The following is a 20807-nucleotide window of genomic DNA, read 5'->3' as shown; positions in this document are numbered from 1 at the left end:
TTTTCTCGCACCTAAACTGTATTCACAGATGGTTGGAGGTCAAACAGTGTTAAGATAACAAATGGGGTTCCACAGGGTTCCATCCTCGGCCCCCTTTTGTTGTCTCTTTCTGTCAATGACTTGGGCACTGACCTGGATCATTCCAGGGTAAATCTTTTTGCAGATGACACGATACTGATTACTGCTGGCCGCTCTACAGATGACGTGATTGCTAAGCGACAGGGTGATTTCAACAAACTACAACATCAGCTAGTTGCTCTTAAACTAGTCCTGAATACCTCCAAAACCAAGGTGCTATGCTTCTTACCAGGACTAAAGCAGGAAGTTATTTTTCCCCAATTACATTCCTTAAATAATTGTCAAATAGAGCAAGTCAAGATCTATAAGTATCTTGGGGTCATCCTGGATTCAAAATTGAATTTTGAATATCACATTGATTATATTGGTAAAAAGACAAAGATAAAAATTGGTTTTCTGGATCGACACAAGCACTGCTTCCCCCCAATGTTCCGTTTGGAATTGATAAAAGCTACCATACTGCCTCTAATTGACTACTGTGACATCGTGTATAAATCAGCCCCAAGTACTGTACTGAAGAAGCTTGATTCCATCTATCACTCGGCCTTAAGATTTACATTGAACTGCCCATATAGGACTCGCCACTGTGATCTCTACATTGGGTCAAACTTAACATCTCTTAATGTTCGACAGCTTGTGCACCAGATCTTATTTATTCACGATGTACTTACAAAAAAATCCGCAGACTACCTGCTGGATATCCTCTCTGTTTCAAAGAACAAATTTGACCTCAGGTCTTCGCTCATTTACCAACTTCACATTCCCTATTGCCGTACAAAAACTGGAGGAAGGGCCTTTGCTATTTATTCCCCCAGAGTCTGGAATGCTATTGCCAATAAACTGCAACTTGAATCGCTACCAATGAGATCTTCTCTCAAAACTGCTCTAGAGGAGTTGTACACCCCTAGCTGCCACTGCTATTCATTGGCGTAAAATAAAATAAAATGTTTCGGATGACGCTGCAAAGTATTATCTGTATTTTGATTTCTCCCTTCTGCCCCCCTTATGTCCCCAACGCCCGTTAACCCCCGGGTCACATGACGTCATCCTGAGCATCCAATCAAATCCTCTTTTCCGGCCATTTTGAGCGCTCTGGCCGTTGGGGGGGGGGGGGGGGTCGCTTCATCCCCCCTCCTTCCCATTGTCTCTGTGCCTGCGTTCCTCGCCGTTGATTCATCGATAATCCCCTCGCTCCCTCCCACTTAAGTCAACTTCTTATCTGCCTAGGGGCTTTTCCCTCCCACCCCACTGTTTACCCTGCCGCTGGGTACTGGCTGAAGTTCCCATCCCCCCTTGTTGTGAATGCTTCATCGCGGCCGGCCTGTAAAGCTCTACGCCCCCCTTTTTGGGGGGCCGCCATGTAATCCGGTCTGGGGGGCTCAGCCAATTTCCTGGTCCGGGGAACCCGTGGAACGTCCCTGCTAGTGGGGTCCCCGGGTGAAAACCCATCGTACCAAGTGATCCCTCCTCGAGACCCTACGGGGGTGCATGTAAGTGTTTAGTGGGGCGTGCGTTCGTGGGGGGGCACATGGAGGGGGTAACGGCGACCGAGCTGCTCCGCTGCGGTGGCACCACACAATCTACCAACCCTCGAGGACCTGCACACCTCGAGGAGCATGAGGCGAGCGAGGAAGATTTGTGGCCGATTCCTCCCACCCTGGACACTTCTCTGCTCCAGCTACTCCCCTCCGGCAGAAGGCTGCGGTCCATCGGGACCAAAACCTCACACCACAAAAACAGTTTCTTCCCATCTTCTGCTGGCCTCTTCAACAAGGCCAAGGGCTTACACTGACTTTAACATTTTATCTACAAAATGACACCTTGCCATATTTACACTATGTTACCCTATTTGTATTTTTTGCATTTTTAGATTGTATCTTATAACTACTTTATATTCAATATTTATTTAAAAAATTACATACTTTAGCCCAGTGGTTCTTAACCTTGTTGGAGGTACCGAACCCCACCAGTTTCATATGCGCATTTACCGAACCCCTCTTTAGTGAAAAATAAAATGTGATTTTTTTCAAATTCAAGACGTAGATATGTTTTTTACTGGTACACAAAATGAGCCGTGCATGAACATTACCGTGTTCAAAGAATAAAACCAACACAACGCATAAACTCACAACAAATTACATACCTGGAAATCAATGTGACTTCTGCTGTTGTCTTTGAGAGATCAGTTCAGATATGCGTGGCTTCACCTTGGCAAGTGCCACTCTCATGTCATTTTCACAGCAAAGTCTGTTCCTTTTCTTCGTTTTTATGTCCAGCATCCTCGAAAAGGATTGCTCACAAAGATATGTTGTAACAAATGGTATAAAAAAATCCAGGGCTTTCTTAGCAATAACTGGATACTTGTTCATTTGTCGACACCAAAACGTTGAGAGCGTTGTTGTTCTGAAGAGTTGCTGTTGAACCTGGCTCTGCTGAATTTCAATGATTTCGTCGAGGAATTCATCATTGACATCTGCTGTTTCAACAGCAAACGTGAACGGCTGTCTCATCCATGCTGGATATGACTCTCTTGTAGGGAAATATCCGTCGAGAGACTTTGCAAGCTCATCTAAGTGCGTGGCAATTGTTTGCTTCAGTTCCGTGGATACAGAAATATCTCCGATTCCAGACACATCTTCGATCTTACTTGCACAGTCGTCCAGAAGCGGGAAGTTTGCGAAGTTATTGTTCTCTGTTCGTTGTTTCCATAACGGTAGCTTTTTTTGAAAAGCCTTCAGGTGTTCTTCCGCTTCCATGATATTGACTCCACCACCCTGCATCTGCTGATTGAGATGATTGAGAGCTGCGAATATATCAGCCATGTATGCTAAAATGAGAATGAACTCAGGATTTTTGAAGCAATCTGCATGGCAGTGTTGGTGCTCTTGCAAAAACAGGGCTAATTCCACACGCATGGCAAAAACACGATTCAGCACCTGTCCCCGGGATAACCACCGAATATTAGAATGGAGCAGAAGTACCTCAAATTCAGAGCCCATTTCTTTACACAGCTCACTGAAGATGCGGTGCCTCAGAGCACTTTTTCGCACATAGTTCACACATTCCACCACAGTTTTTAATACTTCTGCCATTTTTGGAGGTAAGGTTTTTGTTGCCAACGCATGCCTGTGCAGAATACAATGCGTCACAATGATGTGTGGTGCATCGGCCTTTACTAGCGCACCAAAACCAGACTTTCTTCCCAGCATGACTGGAGCTCCGTCCGTACAAACTGCAGAAACCATATCCCATGAAAGATTGTTGTCTCTGAAGAAGTCATCCACAAGCTTCTTCACATCGGCTGCCTTCGTTGTTGTTGTAAGAGGCTTACAAAATAAAAACTCTTCTTTTATCATGTCGTCTTTCACATAGCGTACAAAAACAGCAAGCTGGCTTAGATCAGAAACGTCTGTGGTTTCGTCGAGTTGAAGGCTGAATTTTGCCGGGCTTGAAATCAGATCCGCGACTACTTGAGCCAAGATGTCTTTACTCATGTCTTCTATTCTGTCACTGACGGTGTCATTTGAAAGGGGAATTTGGGATTATTTACCTTCGGCCGCTGTTCCGAGTATCAGATTCACCATCTTTAATGCAGCTGGTTTCACAAGTGTTTCACCAATGGTGTGTGGCTTGCCCTGCTTTGCGATCAGGTAAGCAACTTCGTACGATGCTGTCAGGATCGGTTTGTTAACAGGTACAAATCCAAGAGCAGGCAGAGTGGCCCTTTCATCGAATCTGGCTCTCTTCACCCTGAATTCAGCAAGTGTTGTGTTCTTGTATTCCCCGTCTCCATGCAGCTTCAAGAAGTGTTCCTTTAGTTTTGCCGGTGCAAGACTAGAGTTGCTCAACTTGGCGTTGCAAATCATGCAGATAGGACGCTCACTCCCATCACGTTCCGTGATACATGAGAATCCATGTTGTACATATTCGTCCGACCACTTTCTTCTTTTGCCCGACATAGTTAGTATGGATAAAATATTAAAGAAATCACACGACGTACGACAACAACAGTCACACGTTGACTACTGAGTACGCACTAAATTCCCCGCAGCGCTGATTGGCCAAGCAGTGTAGCATGATCATCTGCAGCCAGTGATGGCCAAGCGGGCCGTGTGTGTCATCACAAATTTACACAATAATTCAAGTGTGTCCGGACCTCCGTGGCGGGGGCTCTGCCGAACCCCTGAGATCGACTCACCGAACCCCTGGGGTTCGATCGAACCCAGGTTAAGAACCACTGCTTTAGCCCCTTAGTGTTAGTTAGACCTTGTACCTTTAGTATAGTTAGACTTGTATACCACTTATTTAAGATTCCTATATGTTGACTGTATGCACCTTCCTGCCAAAGTAAATTCCTTGTCTGTGCGAACATTCATGGCGAATAAAACCCTTTCTGATTAATACGCTTTCTGATTAAAGTCATGTAAATAGAAAACAAAAATAACGAAAAAAATTGTTTATTTTTATTATTGGAATTGTCATTTCGTTTAATTTTTTTTCTTTAATGTAACATGTTTTAAAATTTACTTGACTTTACCGAAAGAACCAAGAATATTGATTCCTGCAGTCACGAAAGTTTTAAGTCAAAATAGAATGCACCTACACTCGGCTGGCCTCAATCTGCGTGGAGGCTTGGCCCCCACACACACAGAGTGTACACACACACACAGTGTACACACACACAATGTACACACGCACACAGTGTAAACACACACACCGTGTACACGCACACAGTGTACACACACACAGTGCACACACACACAATGTACAGACACAGTGTGTACGTACACACACAGTGTGTGTGTGTACGTACACACACAGTGTGTACGTACACACAGTGTGTGTACACACACACAGTATGTACACACACACAGTATGTATACACACACAGTGTACACACACGCAGTGTACACACACACACCGTGTACACACACACACAGTGTGTACACACACAGTAGTGTACACACACACACAGTGTACACACCCACAATGTACACACGCACACAGTGTACACACACACACAGTGTACACACAACACACCGTGTACACAGACACATTGTGTACACAAACACACAGTGTACACACACAGTGTACACACACACAGTGTACACACACAGTGTACACCCAGTGTACACACACACAGTGTACACACACAGTGACACACACACAGTGTGCACACACACACACAGTGTAAACACACACACAGTATGTACACACACACAGTATGTGCACACACAGTATGTACACACACGCAGTGTACACACACGCAGTCTACACACAGTGTACACACACACACAGTGTACACACACACAGTGTACACACACACAGTGTACACACACACAGTGTGCACACACACGCAGTATGTACACACACGCAGTATGTACACACACGCAGTATGTACACACACGCAGTATGTACACACACACACAGTGTACACACACAGAGTTGTTGCTGAGCTCACACACCCAAGGGTTCTCTGATCAAGGGAGGGAGCAATGGAAAATGAATCTAAATCAACTTAAACTCCAACCCCGCTCTGTGACGTCAACACTCAGCATTACCTCATCGGCGTGAAACGCCAGGGGGAGGTGTACCTCGCTAGTGACGTCATGTCACCAAGGTATTCACCCCACCCCGTCCACCGCGCCCTTGAGCGTGACGTCACCTCTGCCTGGGTCACTTCCCTTATCTGTTCAAGTAGAATCCTTATTTGGGCAAAGCTACTCCAGGTGACTGGCGGCTCATTAACATAATATATTCATGAAAGCCGTCGCGAGTTTATTGCGACGAGTTCGGCACCCATGCCAATCCCTCCACGTATGGGCCAGGCTCATTAACATAATTTATTTAAGTTACAGAGCCGCTCATTGTTGGAGGGGAGTGTTGTCGTTCCCCGCAAGTGACGTCATGTCAACTCCTGCTGCGGCGTGACGTCACAAAGTAACAGGAAGCTGCTGCTCCTCCGTGCCCTGAAATCCGAGGTGAGAAATTCTCATCGCGGTTGTGGTGGTTGTGGTTGTGATGGTTGTTGTTTACCGAGGTAGAGCCTCGCTCTCTCTCTCTTGTAGGGATGTAAATTGATTAGCAGCGAGCATGGAAGCGATGTCCAGGTTGGAACTTTACAGCGCGGGGCCTAGCCACGTGGGGCCTTGCCTCCTGCCCTCGCCTGATCGCGTTTGCTTCAATTCTCTCGCTTAAGTTTAATTTGTCTTCACTCGGCTCGCCACTTTGTCACTTTGTTTTACTTGTTGTGGTGGTTGTTGTGGTGGTGGTTGTTGTTGTGGTTGTTGTGGTGGTTGTTGTGGTGGTGGTTGTTGTGGTGTTGTTGTGGTGGTTGTGGTTGTTGTGGTGGTGGTTGTTGTGGTGGTGGTTGTGGTTGTTGTGGTGGTGGTTGTTGTAGTCGTGGTGTTTGTGGTGGTTGTTGTAGTCGTGGTGTTTGTGGTGGTTGCTGTAGTGGTGGTGTTTGTGGTGGTTGTTGTAGTGGTGGTGGTTTTGGTGGTTGTTGTGGTGGATGTAGTGGTGGTGGTTGTGGTGGATGTAGTGATTGTGGTTGTGGTGGTTGTGGTGGTGGTTGTTTACCGAGGTAGAGCCTCGCTCTCTCTCTCGTATGGATGTCAATTGAGTAGCAGCGAGCATGGAAGCGATGTCCAGGTTGGAACTTTACAGCGCGGGGCCTAGTCACGTGGGGCCTTGCTTCCTGCCCTCGCCTGATCGCGTTTGCTTCAATTCTCTCGCTTAAGTTGAATTTGTCTTCACACGGCTCGCCACTTTGTCACTTTGTTTTACTTTTAAATATTCACGCAGTTTTTATTTCATTATTTTTTTACCAGGCCAAGCCCGCTTGAGCTGCTGTACTGCTTTTGTTTTCAGACGCAACCTGCCCACATCACAAGGTGAGGCTCGTCAACAGCGTGGCGGTGTTTACTCTTGACGCATGGCGGTGTTCACTCTAGACGCGTGGTGGTGTTCACTCTCTACATGTGGAGGGGAAACCGGGGGATCGGGAGGGAAATCCACGCGACCACGGGGAGAGAGAGGGAGACATGCAGCCTCGGCTGTGTTGATTGATCCTCAATGAATTTCTTGGTGGAGTGAGGAAGCATTAATACTGAACATGTGAAGGTGGCCAGGCGTGGGTCTGGACACACCACCACCAGTGAACCATGCCAGTGTGTGACAGTGGTGGAGCCAGTGGGGGTGGGGTGGCACGTGCCCCCCCCAATGGTCCGATCGAAATCCCTAATTTCGATCGGATCATTGGGGTTTGTTAGTAACTAGCTTCACTACCCGGCTTCGCCCGGGACTTGTATTCTTGTCTTGGATAAATTTCATATTCCCTTTCACCGAAAACCCCTGAAAAAATTTGATGCTTTCAAGAAAGAAAAAAGCTGAAACAAATCAAGTTTCCTAAATCGGATGTTTTCACTCAAGGAAATTCAACCTTAATCCACTTCTACGTAAGGTCGATTTTGGCCACTCCAGAAGAGAATGACGTGGCGAGCTGAAAATAGTCGTGTTAACTTAGAAATTCCAGACAACATAAGCTGTGCAAATTTCATGACGCCAGAGCTCAGCGTTGGAGAGTTTTTGCTGCTTCACACAAACAAACAGTTGTAATTTCTGCTTCATGTTTAAGATAGCCGTTGTACACGTTCTTCGCACAGATATGTATTGAAACTCCGAGAAGCCAATGGCTTCATCGGCCAGGAGCAAAGCGCCACATAAAATCTCCCGGCATGCTGTTAACAGCTCTAGAAGTATGGCGTGCGACGAGCCATATGGTACGGGTAAGCATTACAAACTACTTAACTCAGGTGTGTTGCGGGTTGACGTCATACACTCCATGGTCTCCCACCCTCCCCCCCCCAAATATACAAGTAATTTCTTATAGTTTTTTCATTGTGTAAAGTATGGAACCTACCCACATGCCAAATTTCAAGTGTGTTGCATGTTGGGAAGTATGCTAAACATTTCGAACAGACACACACACACACATGTCCACACATTTCCCTTTTATATATAGACTAGCTTTACTGCCCGGCTTTGCCCGGGACTTTAATTCTTGTCTTGGATTAAAACACGGCCTTCGCGGAGTGTTGGGGGGGGGGGATGCGTGACGTTAGCAGGCACACTGCGTAACGCTGCCGCATAAGGTGACATCTCAGATGACGACTATTTTAATACTTTGTGCATTGTGTCCAGTCTGGAAGCTACCCACATGTCAAATTTCAAGTTTGTTGCATGTCGGGAAGTATGCTGAACATTTCAAACAGACGCAAATTCACAAATTTCCCTTTTATATATATAGATAAATCAGCATTTTGCGACCCCCACTGCCACCGTGTGGCATATTATTACGTGCCAGGGACTCTATGAGAGGACAACAGTCCGAGTCCAAAATTGGCAATAAGTCACGGCAAAGCTGTTACAAGCGACTCACAGAATTGTGCGCAGTTGCGTATACAGTACACGACTTCCCTGATGGCAAACACCTTCAGCGAGCGCGATGCCTATCATACGCGTCAAATAAAAAAAGCAAGGGACAAGTCCTTACTAACTAACAACTCCTTACAACTCCTTACTAACAACTCCTTACTAACAACTCCTCGCTTACTAACAACTCCTTACATACTGACAACTTACTTACTAACAACTCCTTACTTACTAACAACTCCTATCATTTTTCATTGCTGAAGGGGTTGCCCCATCTTCCTGAAAATCCTGGCTCCACCTCTGAGTGTGTGACAGGGTCAAGTTTGTATTTGCAGTAAAGTCTATTAACTCTATTGAGCAAGGAGGTTATATCAAAACAGTTTATTTTTTATTTCCTCTGGAACTTTTTGTAAGAATGGAGTCAGGAAGTTATCACAGCACATGTGCAGTTGAAGTCAGAACTGTTCATCCCAGCATTCAAGGACATCTGTGCCTGGCTTCACACCTCTAAGTTGCGATTGAACATTAATTTATGCATTTCTGCATAACACAAACAGTATTATTTTCAACAGCCTTTGCTATGTCAGCTGAATTTAGCTTTCATAAGTATTCCTTTTGAAGCCAGATAGCCGAAATTGTGTGCTCGGAGTTTTGGGTTAACATTCATTTTGAAGATACGAGGGCTTCCAGGCATGTTTATGACATTCACCCTCTCGTTGTGTGCCATAACAGCCCGTGTGATGAATTTGGGACACTTTTTCACTATATCATGAATATATGAATAAGTATAGATGTGTAAGTCATGTGTTACTGTGTGTATGCATTCCTCTGTGCCTCAATACTGACGTGTAGATGGTGTGGATATTCTTTTTTTTCTCTCTGCAGCTGTCGCTTCCTCTGCAGAATTTGTCTGATGGAGCAGAGTCACTCAGCGCAGCTCGGTGCAAACAGGCATCAATGCAACTGGCGTGCAAACAGCACGGATAGTACTGAACATTTGACACGGCACCAGATAACTCACACAGGAGAGAAACCCTTCAAGTGCAGTGTGTGCGGGAAGGCATTTTCACAGTCATCTGCTCTTGTAGCACACCAGAGAACACACACGGGAGAGAAACCCTTCAAGTGCAGTGTGTGTGGGAAGGCGTTTTCACATTCACCACATCTTCAAATACACCAGAAAACACACACGGGAGAGAAACCCTTCAAGTGCAGTGTGTGTGGGAAGGCGTTTGCACATTCATCTCCTCTTGTAGCACACCAGAGAACACACACGGGTGAGAAACCCTTTAAGTGCAGTGTGTGTGGGAAGGCGTTTGCACATTCATCACATCTTCAAGTACACCAGAGAACTCACACGGGAGAGAAACCCTTCAAGTGCAGTGTGTGTGGGAAGGCGTTTTCAGATTCATCTGCTCTTGTAAAACACCAGAGAACACACACAGGAGAGAAACCCTTCAAGTGCAGTGTGTGTGGGAAGGCGTTTGCAGATTCATCTGATCTTGTACCACACCAGAGAACACACACAGGAGAGAAACCCTTCAAGTGCAGTGTGTGTGGGAAGGCGTTTGCAGATTCATCTGCTCTTGTACCACACGAGAGAAGACACATGGGAGAGAAACCCTTCAAGTGCAGTGTGTGTGGGAAGGCGTTTGCACGTTCATCTACTCTTGTAACACACCAGAGAACACACACAGGAGATAAACCCTTCAAGTGCAGTGTGTGTGGGAAGGCGTTTTCAATTTCATCTACTCTTGTAAAACACCAGAGAACACACACGGGAAATAAACCCTTCAAGTGCAGTGTGTGTGGGAAGGCGTTCACACAGTCATCTACTCTTGTAACACACCAGAGAACTCACACAGGAGAGAAACCCTTCAAGTGCAGTGTGTGTGGGAAGGCGTTTGCACATTCATCTACTCTTGTAACACACCAGAGAACACACACAGGAGATAAACCCTTCAAGTGCAGTGTGTGTGGGAAGGCGTTCACACAGTCATCTACTCTTGTAACACACCAGAGAACTCACACAGGAGAGAAACCCTTCAAGTGCAGTGTGTGTGGGAAGGCGTTTTCAGATTCATCTGCTCTTGTAAAACACCAGAGAACACACACAGGAGAGAAACCCTTCAAGTGCAGTGTGTGTGGGAAGGCGTTTGCACATTCATCTACTCTTAAAAAACACCAGAGAACACACACAGGAGAGAAACCCTTCAAGTGCAGTGTGTGTGGGACGGCGTTTACACTTTCATCAAATCTTCATGTACACCAGAGAACACACATGGGAGAGAAACCCTTCAAGTGCAGTGTGTGTGGGAAGGCGTTTGCAGTCACCACAACTTCAAAGACACCAGAGAACTCACAAGCATCAGAAGACCCACAAGGAGTGGAGTCTGAAATCAGCTTGTGGAAGTCAAAGTGGCGCAATGAGCCCATCCCTCATGAAACAAGAACCGGAAGAAAATCCAAGCTTGGACACTTTTAAAGGTATAGAGGTGAAATATGAACAAGTGATGGTGAAGAGCGAAGAAGTGAAGGTAAAATGTGAAGATGATTCAACTCCAAAGTCGGACCGACACATTAATGGAGGAAACGTGAAGCAGGAGGAGAATTCTGACTGTGAGGCAGAGCGAGGCAATTCTCAGCAGTTTGTGGAAGTGGAGGTGTGGGTGGACTTCCTCCGAGACAATACGAAGTCAATTGGAGACACGTTAGATGTGTAAGCTTGAGACGATGTCGCTCCAATAGATGCACCTTTGTCACAGGCCTTTAATGACAACAATAAAGTTGAACACTCAATTCCTAGGTTCAACCTGCAGGGTAAGAGCGGCCAGTCTTTGTGGACCTGTGGGTTGGGTAGATCTCTAACCATGAGCGAGAGTCAATAAGCTCCCAAGCATTCACAAGGTTCTAATTATTCCAATTATATGGTGGTTGCTTAATCGCCTCTGGCAATTCGGAGTTTTGTATCGTATCTTGTCTCAAACACTCGAAGAGCACCCCCAAATAGCAGCTGCCCCTGTGTGGCATAAGGTGGTGGCCCTGCACTGGCCTGCATGTGGACAAGAGCCTGTCAGTAGGGGGTGATGGTTGATGTGGCATCTTGGTTGTGTAGTTTGTAGGTAATGTTTAGAATTTGATACATTTTGACCCAGACGCCAGCATGCAATGGCCAACTCGTTTTGGCGCAATAGTATGTTGTACATACACTGTTAAGCAGACGGTGCATATTTTTTTTAAATAGCTTCTTGTTAATGCGATGTAACCTTACTCATTGGTTTTTTCGGTAAAGTCACATGTAGAAATACAATAAAATTATATTAAATACAAAACAATCACGACGTTTAGATCACAACACAAGCGATCTTCACCAGGTGTCAAGGACAAATCATGGCAAGAACAAATCATGGAGGTAAAAAAGATGAGAGACGAGAATTTAACAAACCTAAAAAACATGTGAAGCACAACCAGTCAGGCCAACAACACAGACACTTCCTGGCGGACCACGAATTTCAGAAGTGTTAAATTTCGTGTTCAACTTCTGGATTGCACAAACCAGCATAGACAGAGTGAAAATACGAGGTACATGGTCAGTAGGAAAGACGGAGAGGCAAAGAGAGAGAGGTGAACAGAAGCTTAAATAGGAAATAAGGTTGGGGGGGGGGGGAGCAAAAGGAGAGTGGCAGCTCATCTTGCGGCAGCTCAAAACAGCACATCTTGCATATACACAGAAGCGGGGGGGGGGAGGGGTGGGAACAGGCTTGGGGTGCACCTGTAATTCAATTTTGTTCAGATGCCTGTCAATAATTTAGAATGAATACTTGTTTGATTGTGTACGTACATGTAACATTTTGTGTATAAGGGTCAAACATTGAATAAGTGATGTTAAGACAAAGTGTGTGTTTTGGAAGTAACCTGTACAGATAACTCAGGTGAGACTCATTGTTCTTGTGATACAGGTCAAAGGGTATTTTATGTTTCAGGAAGCTTCTCCCTCTGGAGCAACTCATTGTCTTTGAAATAGGGAGCACACTCGGATCATTCATCAGTTACAAGGCATACCACTCAAAAGTTACACGTAGAGGAGATACATTCTCTACAACACGAATTATAATTTTGTATTACATGTTGATGTAGATTTTCTCGAATTAGGACAAGAAATGGCCCTTGCTGATTAACGTCTGGATGTTAACAACCATGGCTTGAAGCAAGCCAGATCGCCTGCGGTGCCCCTCACAACCATTTACGGCCTGGGGCCAGGAAAGTCACGAAAAAAATTGCACACGAACGACGCCTCCACGCAAGCTCCCGATTTAAAATGAAACAACTTTGAATTGTATTATTTTGAATTAGATAATTGTAAATTTTGATTTAAAGCTTTCGTGACTGCAGTAATTCATATTCTTAGTTTTTTCGGTAAAGTCACGTTGAAGAGAAACAACAAAATAACAAAATATATATAAAACAATAAAATATTCTCACGACGTTTCGACCATAACTCAAACGGTCATCATCAGGTGTGTCGGTTTGCATACATTTATTTTTAAAACGGCACATTTATTTATTTATAAAAAACGTTGGCGTCACGCGCAGCGATTGGAAGTTTGCCCAGGACTAGTCCATCTATTTTTTTGAAAAGAGGAGGGGGGAGACGAATTTTTTTTATAATGTATGCTGTCTGAAAGCCACTGTAAGCGTGAACAATCAATCAAGAACTGAAATGATTTATCAAATGGATGGATTCTATCTTAGCAATCATTGGAAAGATTTGATAAATCAAATCTTTTAGAGCAGTGGTTCTTAACCTTGTTGGAGGTACCGAACCCCACCAGTTTCATATGCGCATTCACCGAACCCCTCTTTAGTGAAAAATAAAATGTGATTTTTTTCAAATTCAAGACGTAGATATGTTTTTTACTGGTACACAAAATGAGCCGTGCATGAACATTACCTTGTTCAAATAATAAAACCAACACAATGCATAAACTCACAACAAATTACATACCTGGAAATCAATGTGACTTCTGCTGTTGCCTTTGAGAGATCAGTTCAGATATGCGTGGCTTCACCTTGGCAAGTGCCACTCTCATGTCATTTTCACAGCAAAGTCTGTTCCTTTTCTTCGTTTTTATGTCCAGCATCCTCGAAAAGGATTGCTCACAAAGATATGTTGTAACAAATGGTATAAAAAAATCCAGGGCTTTCTTAGCAATAACTGGATACTTGTTCATTTGTCGACACCAAAACGTTGAGAGCGTTGTTGTTCTGAAGAGTTGCTGTTGAACCTGGCTCTGCTGAATTTCAATGATTTCGTTGAGGAATTCATCATTGACATCTGCTGTTTCAACAGCAAACGTGAACGGCTGTCTCACCCATGCTTGATATGACTCTTGTAGGGAAATATCCGTCGAGAGACTTTGCAAGCTCATCTAAGTGCGTGGCAATTGTTTGCTTCAGTTCCGTGGATACAGAAATATCTCCGATTCCAGACACATCTTCGATCTTACTTGCACAGTCGTCCAGAAGCGGGAAGTTTGCGAAGTTATTGTTCTCTGTTCGTCGTTTCCATAACGGTAGCTTTTTTTGAAAAGCCTTCAGGTGTTCTTCCGCTTCCATGATATTGACTCCACCACCCTGCATCTGCTGATTGAGATGATTGAGAGCTGCGAATATTTCAGCCATGTACGCTAAAATGAGAATGAACTCAGGATTTTTGAAGCAATCTGCATGGCAGTGTTGGTGCTCTTGCAATAACAGGGCTAATTCCACACGCATGGCAAAAACACGATTCAGCACCTGTCCCCGGGATAACCACCGAATATTAGAATGGAGCAGAAGTACCTCAAATTCAGAGCCCATTTCTTTACACAGCTCACTGAAGATGCGGTGCCTCAGAGCACTTTTTCGCACATAGTTCACACATTCCATCACAGTTTTTAATACTTCTGCCATTTTTGGAGGTAAGGTTTTTGTTGCCAACGCATGCCTGTGCAGAATACAATGCGTCACAATGATGTGTGGTGCATCGGCCTTTACTAGCGCACCAAAACCAGACTTTCTTCCCAGCATGACTGGAGCTCCGTCCGTACAAACTGCAGAAACCATATCCCATGAAAGATTGTTGTCTCTGAAGAAGTCATCCACAAGCTTCTTCACATCGGCTGCCTTCGTTGTTGTTGTAAGAGGCTTACAAAATAAAAACTCTTCTTTTATCATGTCGTCTTTCACATAGCGTACAAAAACAGCAAGCTGGCTTAGATCAGAAACGTCTGTGGTTTCGTCGAGTTGAAGGCTGAATTTTGCCGGGCTTGAAATCAGATCCGCGACTACTTGAGCCAAGATGTCTTTACTCATGTCTTCTATTCTGTCACTGACGGTGTCATTTGAAAGGGGAATTTGGGATAATTTACCTTCGGCCGCTGTTCCGAGTATCAGATTCGCCATCTTTAATGCAGCTGGTTTCACAAGTGTTTCACCAATGGTGTGTGGCTTGCCCTGCTTTGCGATCAGGTAAGCAACTTCGTACGATGCTGTCAGGATCGGTTTGTTAACAGGTACAAATCCAAGAGCAGGCAGAGTGGCCCTTTCATCGAATCTGGCTCTCTTCACCCTGAATTCAGCAAGTGTTGTGTTCTTGTATTCCCCGTCTCCATGCAGCTTCAAGAAGTGTTCCTTTAGTTTTGCCGGTGCAAGACTAGAGTTGCTCAACTTGGCGTTGCAAATCATGCAGATAGGATGCTCACTCCCATCACGTTCCGTGATACATGAGAATCCATGTTGTACATATTCGTCCGACCACTTTCTTCTTTTGCCCGACATAGTTAGTATGGATAAAATATTAAAGAAATCACACGACGTACGACAACAACAGTCACACGTTGACTACTGAGTACGCACTAAATTCCCCGCAGCGCTGATTGGCCAAGCAGTGTAGCATGATCATCTGCAGCCAGTGATGGCCAAGCGGGCCGTGTGTGTCATCACAAATTTACACAATAATTCAAGTGTGTCCGGACCTCCGTGGCGGGGGCTCTGCCGAACCCCTGAGATCGACTCACCGAACCCCTGGGGTTCGATCGAACCCAGGTTAAGAACCACTGCTCTAGACACTTGGTGCTGTTCACTCTAGACGTGTGGTGGTGTTCACTCTAGACGCGTCGTGGTGTTCACTCTAGACGCGTGGCGGTGTTCACTCTAGACGCGTGGCGGTGTTCACTCTAGACGTGTGGCGGTGTTCACTCTAGACGTGTGGCGGTGTTCACTCTAGACGTGTGGCGGTGTTCACTCTAGACGCATGGCGGTGTTCACTCTAGACGCGTGGCGGTGTTCACTCTAGACGCGTGGCGGTGTTCACTCTAGACGCATGGCGGTGTTCACTCTAGACGCATGGCGGTGTTCACTCTAGATGCGTGGTAGTGTTCACTCTAGACGCGTGGCAGTGTTCACTCTGCATGTGGAGTGGGGGCAACTGGGGGATCCGGAGGGAAATCCACGCGGCCACAGGGAGAGAGAGAGAGAGACACGTAAACTCCAAATATACAGCAGGCGCCAGGGTCGGGATCCAACCCACGACTTCCTGTATGCCAGGAGAGGTAGTTAACATCTCACCACATGTAGAGAGAGACACGCAGCCTCGGCGATGTTGATTGACCTTCAATTAATTACTTGGTGGAGTAAGGAAGCATTAATAATGAGCGGATGAAGGTGGCCAGGCATGCGTCTGGACACACCACCAACTGTTTGCCATGCCAGTGTGTGACAGGGTCAAGTTTGTATTTGTAGTAAAATATATTAGTTCTATTGAGCCAGGTAGTTATCACAGCACACGTGCAGCTGAAGTCGGAGCTGTTCATCCCAGCATCCAAGGACATCTGTGCCTGGCTTCACACCTCTAAGTTGTGATTGAACATTAATATATGCGTTTATGCATAACACAAATCGTATTTTTCCATACCCTTTGCTATGTCAGCTGAATTTAGCTTTCATAAATATTCCTTTTGAGGCCAGACAGCCGAAATTGAGTGAGTTTTGGGTTAACATTCATTTTGAAGATTCGAGGGCTTCGAGGCACGTATATGACCATTTGCCCTCTCATTGAGTACCATAACCGCCCGTGTGATGAATTTGGGACACTTTTTCATGATATGAATATATAAGCATAGATGTGTAAGTTACGTGTGACTGTGTACTGTTGTGTAGATTGTGTGGATACCTTTTTTTCTGTCTGCAGCTGACGCTTCCTCTGTTGCTTCCTCTGCAAAATTGGTCTGATGGAGCAAAGGCACTCGGCACAGCTCGGTGCAAAAAGGCATCAATGCGACCAGTGTGCATACAGCACGGATCATACTAGAAGTTTGACTCAGCACAAGAGAACACACACAGGAGAGAAACCCTTCAAGTGCAGTGTGTGTGATAAGGCATTTGCAGAGTCATCACTTCTTAAAAGACACCAGAGAACACACACAGGAGAGAAACCCTTCAAGTGCAGTGTGTGTGGGAAGGCGTTTTCACGTTCATATATTCTTGTTATACACCAGAGAACTCACACGGGAGAGAAACCGTTCAAATGCAGTGTGTGTGGGAAGGCGTTTGCACAGTCAACTACTCTTGTAACACACCAGAGAACACACACGGGAGATAAACCCTTCAAGTGCAGTGTGTGTGGGAAGGCGTTTGCACAGTCAACTAGTCTTGTAACACACCAGAGAACACACACGGGAGATAAACCCTTCAAGTGCAGTGTGTGTGGGAAGGCGTTTTCAGATTCATCAAATCTTCAAAGACACCAGAGAACTCACACGGGAGAGAAACCCTTCAAGTGCAGTGTGTGTGGGAAGGCATTTTCACGTTCATCAAATCTTCATGTACACCAGAGAACACACAAGCATCAGAAGATCCACAAGGAGTGGAGTCTGAAATCAGCTTGTGGAAGTCAAAGTGCCGCAATGAGCCCATCCCTCATGAAACAAGAACTGGAAGAAAATCCCAGCTTGGACACTTTTAAAGGTATCGAGGTGAAATATGAAGAAGTGAAGGTGAAATGTGAAGAAGTGATGGTGAGGAGCGTAGAAGTGAGGGTAAAATGTGAAGATGAAGATTCAACTCAAAAATCGGACCTTCACATCGATGGAGGCAACGTGAAGCAGGAGGAGAATTCTAACTGCGAGGCAGAGCGAGGCAACTCCCAGCAGTTTGTGGAAGTGGAGGTGTGGGTGGACTTCCGAGACAATACAAAGTCAAATGGAGACCCAGTAGATGTGTAAGCTTGAGACGATGTCGCTCCAATAGATGCACCTTTTTTCACAGGCCTTTAATGACAAGAATGTGAAGTTGAACACTCAATTCCTCGGTTAAACCTGCAGGGTAAGAGCGGCCAGTTCTTGTGGACCTGTGGGTTGGGCAGATCTCTATCCATGAGCGAGAGCCAATAAGCTCTCAAGCATTCACAAGGTTCTAATAATTCCATTTATATGGTGCATGCTTAATCGCCTCTTGAAATTCGTAGTTTTGTATCGTATTTTGTCTCAAACACTCGAAAATGATCCACAAGTAGCAGCTGCCCCTGTGGCACAAGGTGGTGGCCCTGCACCGGCCTGCATGTGGACAAGAGCCTGTCAGTAGGGGGCGATGGTTGATGTGGCATCTTGGATGTGGACTTTGTAGGTAATGTTTAGAATTTGATCAATTTTGACCCAGACGCCAGCATGCAATGGTTTTGAATGGCGCAATAGTATGTTGTACATACACTGTTAAGCAGATGGTGCATATGTTTTTTAAATAGCTTCTTGTTAATGCGATGTAACCTGATGCAGTATATTTCAGTGCAGTAATGAACAAATTTAAAATGACTCATTTATTTAGAATGAATACTTGTCTGATTGTGTACGTACATGTAATATTTTGTGTAAAAGGGTCAAACATTGAACAAGTGATGTTAGGACAAAGTCTGTTTTGGAAGTAATCTGTACAGATAACTCAGGTGAGACTCATTGTTCTTGTGATACAGGTCAAAGGGTATTTTTATGTTTCAGGAAGCTTCTCCCTCTGGAGCAACTCATTGTCTTTGAAATAGGGAGCACACTCTGATCATTCATCAATAACACGGCATACCACTCAAAAGTTACACATAGAGGAGATACATTCTCTACAACACGAATTATAATTTTGTATTACGTGTTGACGTAGATTTTGTCGAATTAGGACGTGAAATGCTCCTTGCTGATTAATGTCTGGATGTTCACAACCAAGGGTTGAAGCAAGCCTGACCGCCTGCGGCGCCCCTCACAACCATTTACGGCCTTGGGCCAGGAAAGTTACGACAAAAATTGCACACAAACGACGCCTCCACGCAAGCTCCCGATGCTCCGTATCATACTACTGTCCCTCCCGGCCATATCTAGTGCCACACTCAACTCCACAAACGGCTACCCTCGTTATTTTGCGTCAATACTTGTTGCTCGATTTGCCACTACACCTGCAAATGAAACAGCTCATAGACACTTCTACACTCCATCATTGTATCCTTTTAAACCCTATCTTTGTCCCATTACTTCACCAGCACTCCTTCCAAACTTCATTCTGCTCTTAAAAATAACACCATCTGCGAGCTACTGCTATTCGTCCAAGGTTCGCCGCTCTTTATCCTTTCACAGAAAATACTTGTGCAAACTGTTAATTCTACTTTTCTTATTTCTGGGTGGTATTGAGCATCATCCTGGCCCAAATGAAAATAACTCGTATAATTCTGTAGATTTTTCTGGCAGGAAAGGTGTTGGTGTTCTACATGTCAACATCAGAGGGCTTGTGATTAAATTAAGTCAACTAAAACTAGAAGTGGCAAATCTTGACTGGGACATTTTTTTCCTAACAGAAACATTTCTCACTCCTGCCGTCAATGACTTGCAGATTACGATTGAAAACTACAACCTTTTTTGGCTTGACCGAGGATCTAAAGGAGGTGGCATTGCCATCTATGTTCGTAATACTATTGCATGTTCACCAGCTCACTCCTTGTTTAAAAAATGTTGCTTTGAAGGTTTGGCTCTCAGAATAACTCTCCCAAATAACAGATATTGGTAGTGTGCTACTATAGACACCCTTGTGGGAAGGATGTTGAAGCTGCATCGGCACTGAGAGAGTTTTTTGGGGGCCTCCCTAAAGGTGAAATAGTTTTAGTGGGTGATCTAAATTGGAATTGGCTAAATCCGCCGGCCGTGGCCACAAATTTTACAGATGAATTTAACCTGTTTCAATTAATAAATGTCCCCACAAGACCCAATCTAAAAAATCCGGAACAGTCAACTCTGCTTGACATCCTATTGACAAATGCCCCTCACAATTTCACACTGACTGATGTTCTGGGTAATAACCTTAGTGATCACTCCTTCATTTTTGGGGTGAAATCATCAGCCAGACCCAAAGCCCCCCCTAAAATTGTTGAGAAGCACTCTTTGAGGCACTTCAGCACTCAGGCATTTACAAATGATGTGCTTCACTCGGATATTGATAAGGTCTGTGATATCCCCAACCTGACTACGGCTTGGGAGACTTTCAGGTACACATTTCTCCAAATTCTTAACAAACATGCTCCGTTGGTTAGATTTAAAACTAAAGGCAACCGCCCACCATGGTATGATCCTTTGATTACAAAGCTCATGAAAACTAGGGACAAGGCTTGGGCATGTGCTCAGAAAAGTAATTTGGTAAATGACTGGCTAGAATACAGGATTTTAAGGAATAGATGTATCAAAAAAATACGGCATGAAAAAAATGCCTACTTTCCTGGAATCGCATGGAAATGCCAGGATTATTTGTAAAACAATCAAATCTATCGAAAAGGCATCCAAAACAGACAATCTGCCCGTTGAGATTAATGGAAATAGGGAATATTTTTTAGATCCCCAAAAAATTGTTGACAATTTTAACCTTCATTTTTCTGAAGCTGGTAATCTTTTTGATAATGTATTGGGAGTCACCCCTGCTCATGCAAATTCCTACACCCCTGTCCAAACATTAAACGAATTTAGTTTCCAGCCAATCCACGAAAGCAATGTTCTGAAACAGCTTTCCTACCTCAAAGGGTCCTCCTCTACCGGAGCAGATAGTTTTCCCATCTTTGCTCTACTAACTGTTGGTCACCTAATATACAAACCTATAGCCCACATTTTTAACCTGTCCATCAAAGAAGCATCAGTTCCTCTAGAATGGAAACATTCCTATGTCCGTCCACTTCACAAAGGGGGCCCTAAAGATGATCCCAAAAACTACCGACCTATCTCAATTTTGTCCCCATTGAT

At 44.8% G+C, this 20807-nt stretch overlaps 3 protein-coding genes across 5 annotated transcripts in view; all 3 read left to right on the top strand.

Annotated features, from left to right (window-relative positions):
• LOC142906835 (uncharacterized) overlaps window positions 1-20807 on the top strand; it is a 129584-nt gene that overhangs the window by 33970 nt on the left and 74807 nt on the right. The window lies entirely within an intron of this gene.
• Window positions 5965-13409, top strand: LOC142906833 (uncharacterized). Of its 3 annotated transcripts, none has more exons than XM_076055456.1 (4): window positions 5965-6059; window positions 6909-6971; window positions 7743-7859; window positions 9397-13409. In XM_076055456.1, the coding sequence occupies exon 4, from the start codon at window positions 9425-9427 to the stop codon at window positions 10994-10996; it is 1572 nt and encodes a 523-aa protein (XP_075911571.1). In that variant the 5' UTR covers window positions 5965-6059; window positions 6909-6971; window positions 7743-7859; window positions 9397-9424; the 3' UTR covers window positions 10997-13409. The 3 variants fall into 3 exon arrangements, with proteins under 3 accessions (XP_075911571.1, XP_075911570.1, XP_075911572.1); XM_076055455.1 differs by having other exon boundaries at window positions 7743-7865; XM_076055457.1 differs by lacking the exon at window positions 7743-7859.
• LOC142906872 (uncharacterized) lies at window positions 14996-18004 on the top strand. Its single transcript, XM_076055582.1, has one exon. The coding sequence runs from the start codon at window positions 16782-16784 to the stop codon at window positions 17772-17774; it is 993 nt and encodes a 330-aa protein (XP_075911697.1). The 5' UTR covers window positions 14996-16781; the 3' UTR covers window positions 17775-18004.

The sequence above is a fragment of the Petromyzon marinus genome, chromosome 71 (genome assembly GCF_048934315.1).
Source record: "Petromyzon marinus isolate PM22_M1 ecotype Great Lakes invasive population chromosome 71, UKy_Petmar_22M1.pri1.0, whole genome shotgun sequence".
Lineage (NCBI taxonomy): Eukaryota > Metazoa > Chordata > Hyperoartia > Petromyzontiformes > Petromyzontidae > Petromyzon > Petromyzon marinus.
This window is presented reverse-complemented; position numbering and strand designations above follow the sequence as displayed.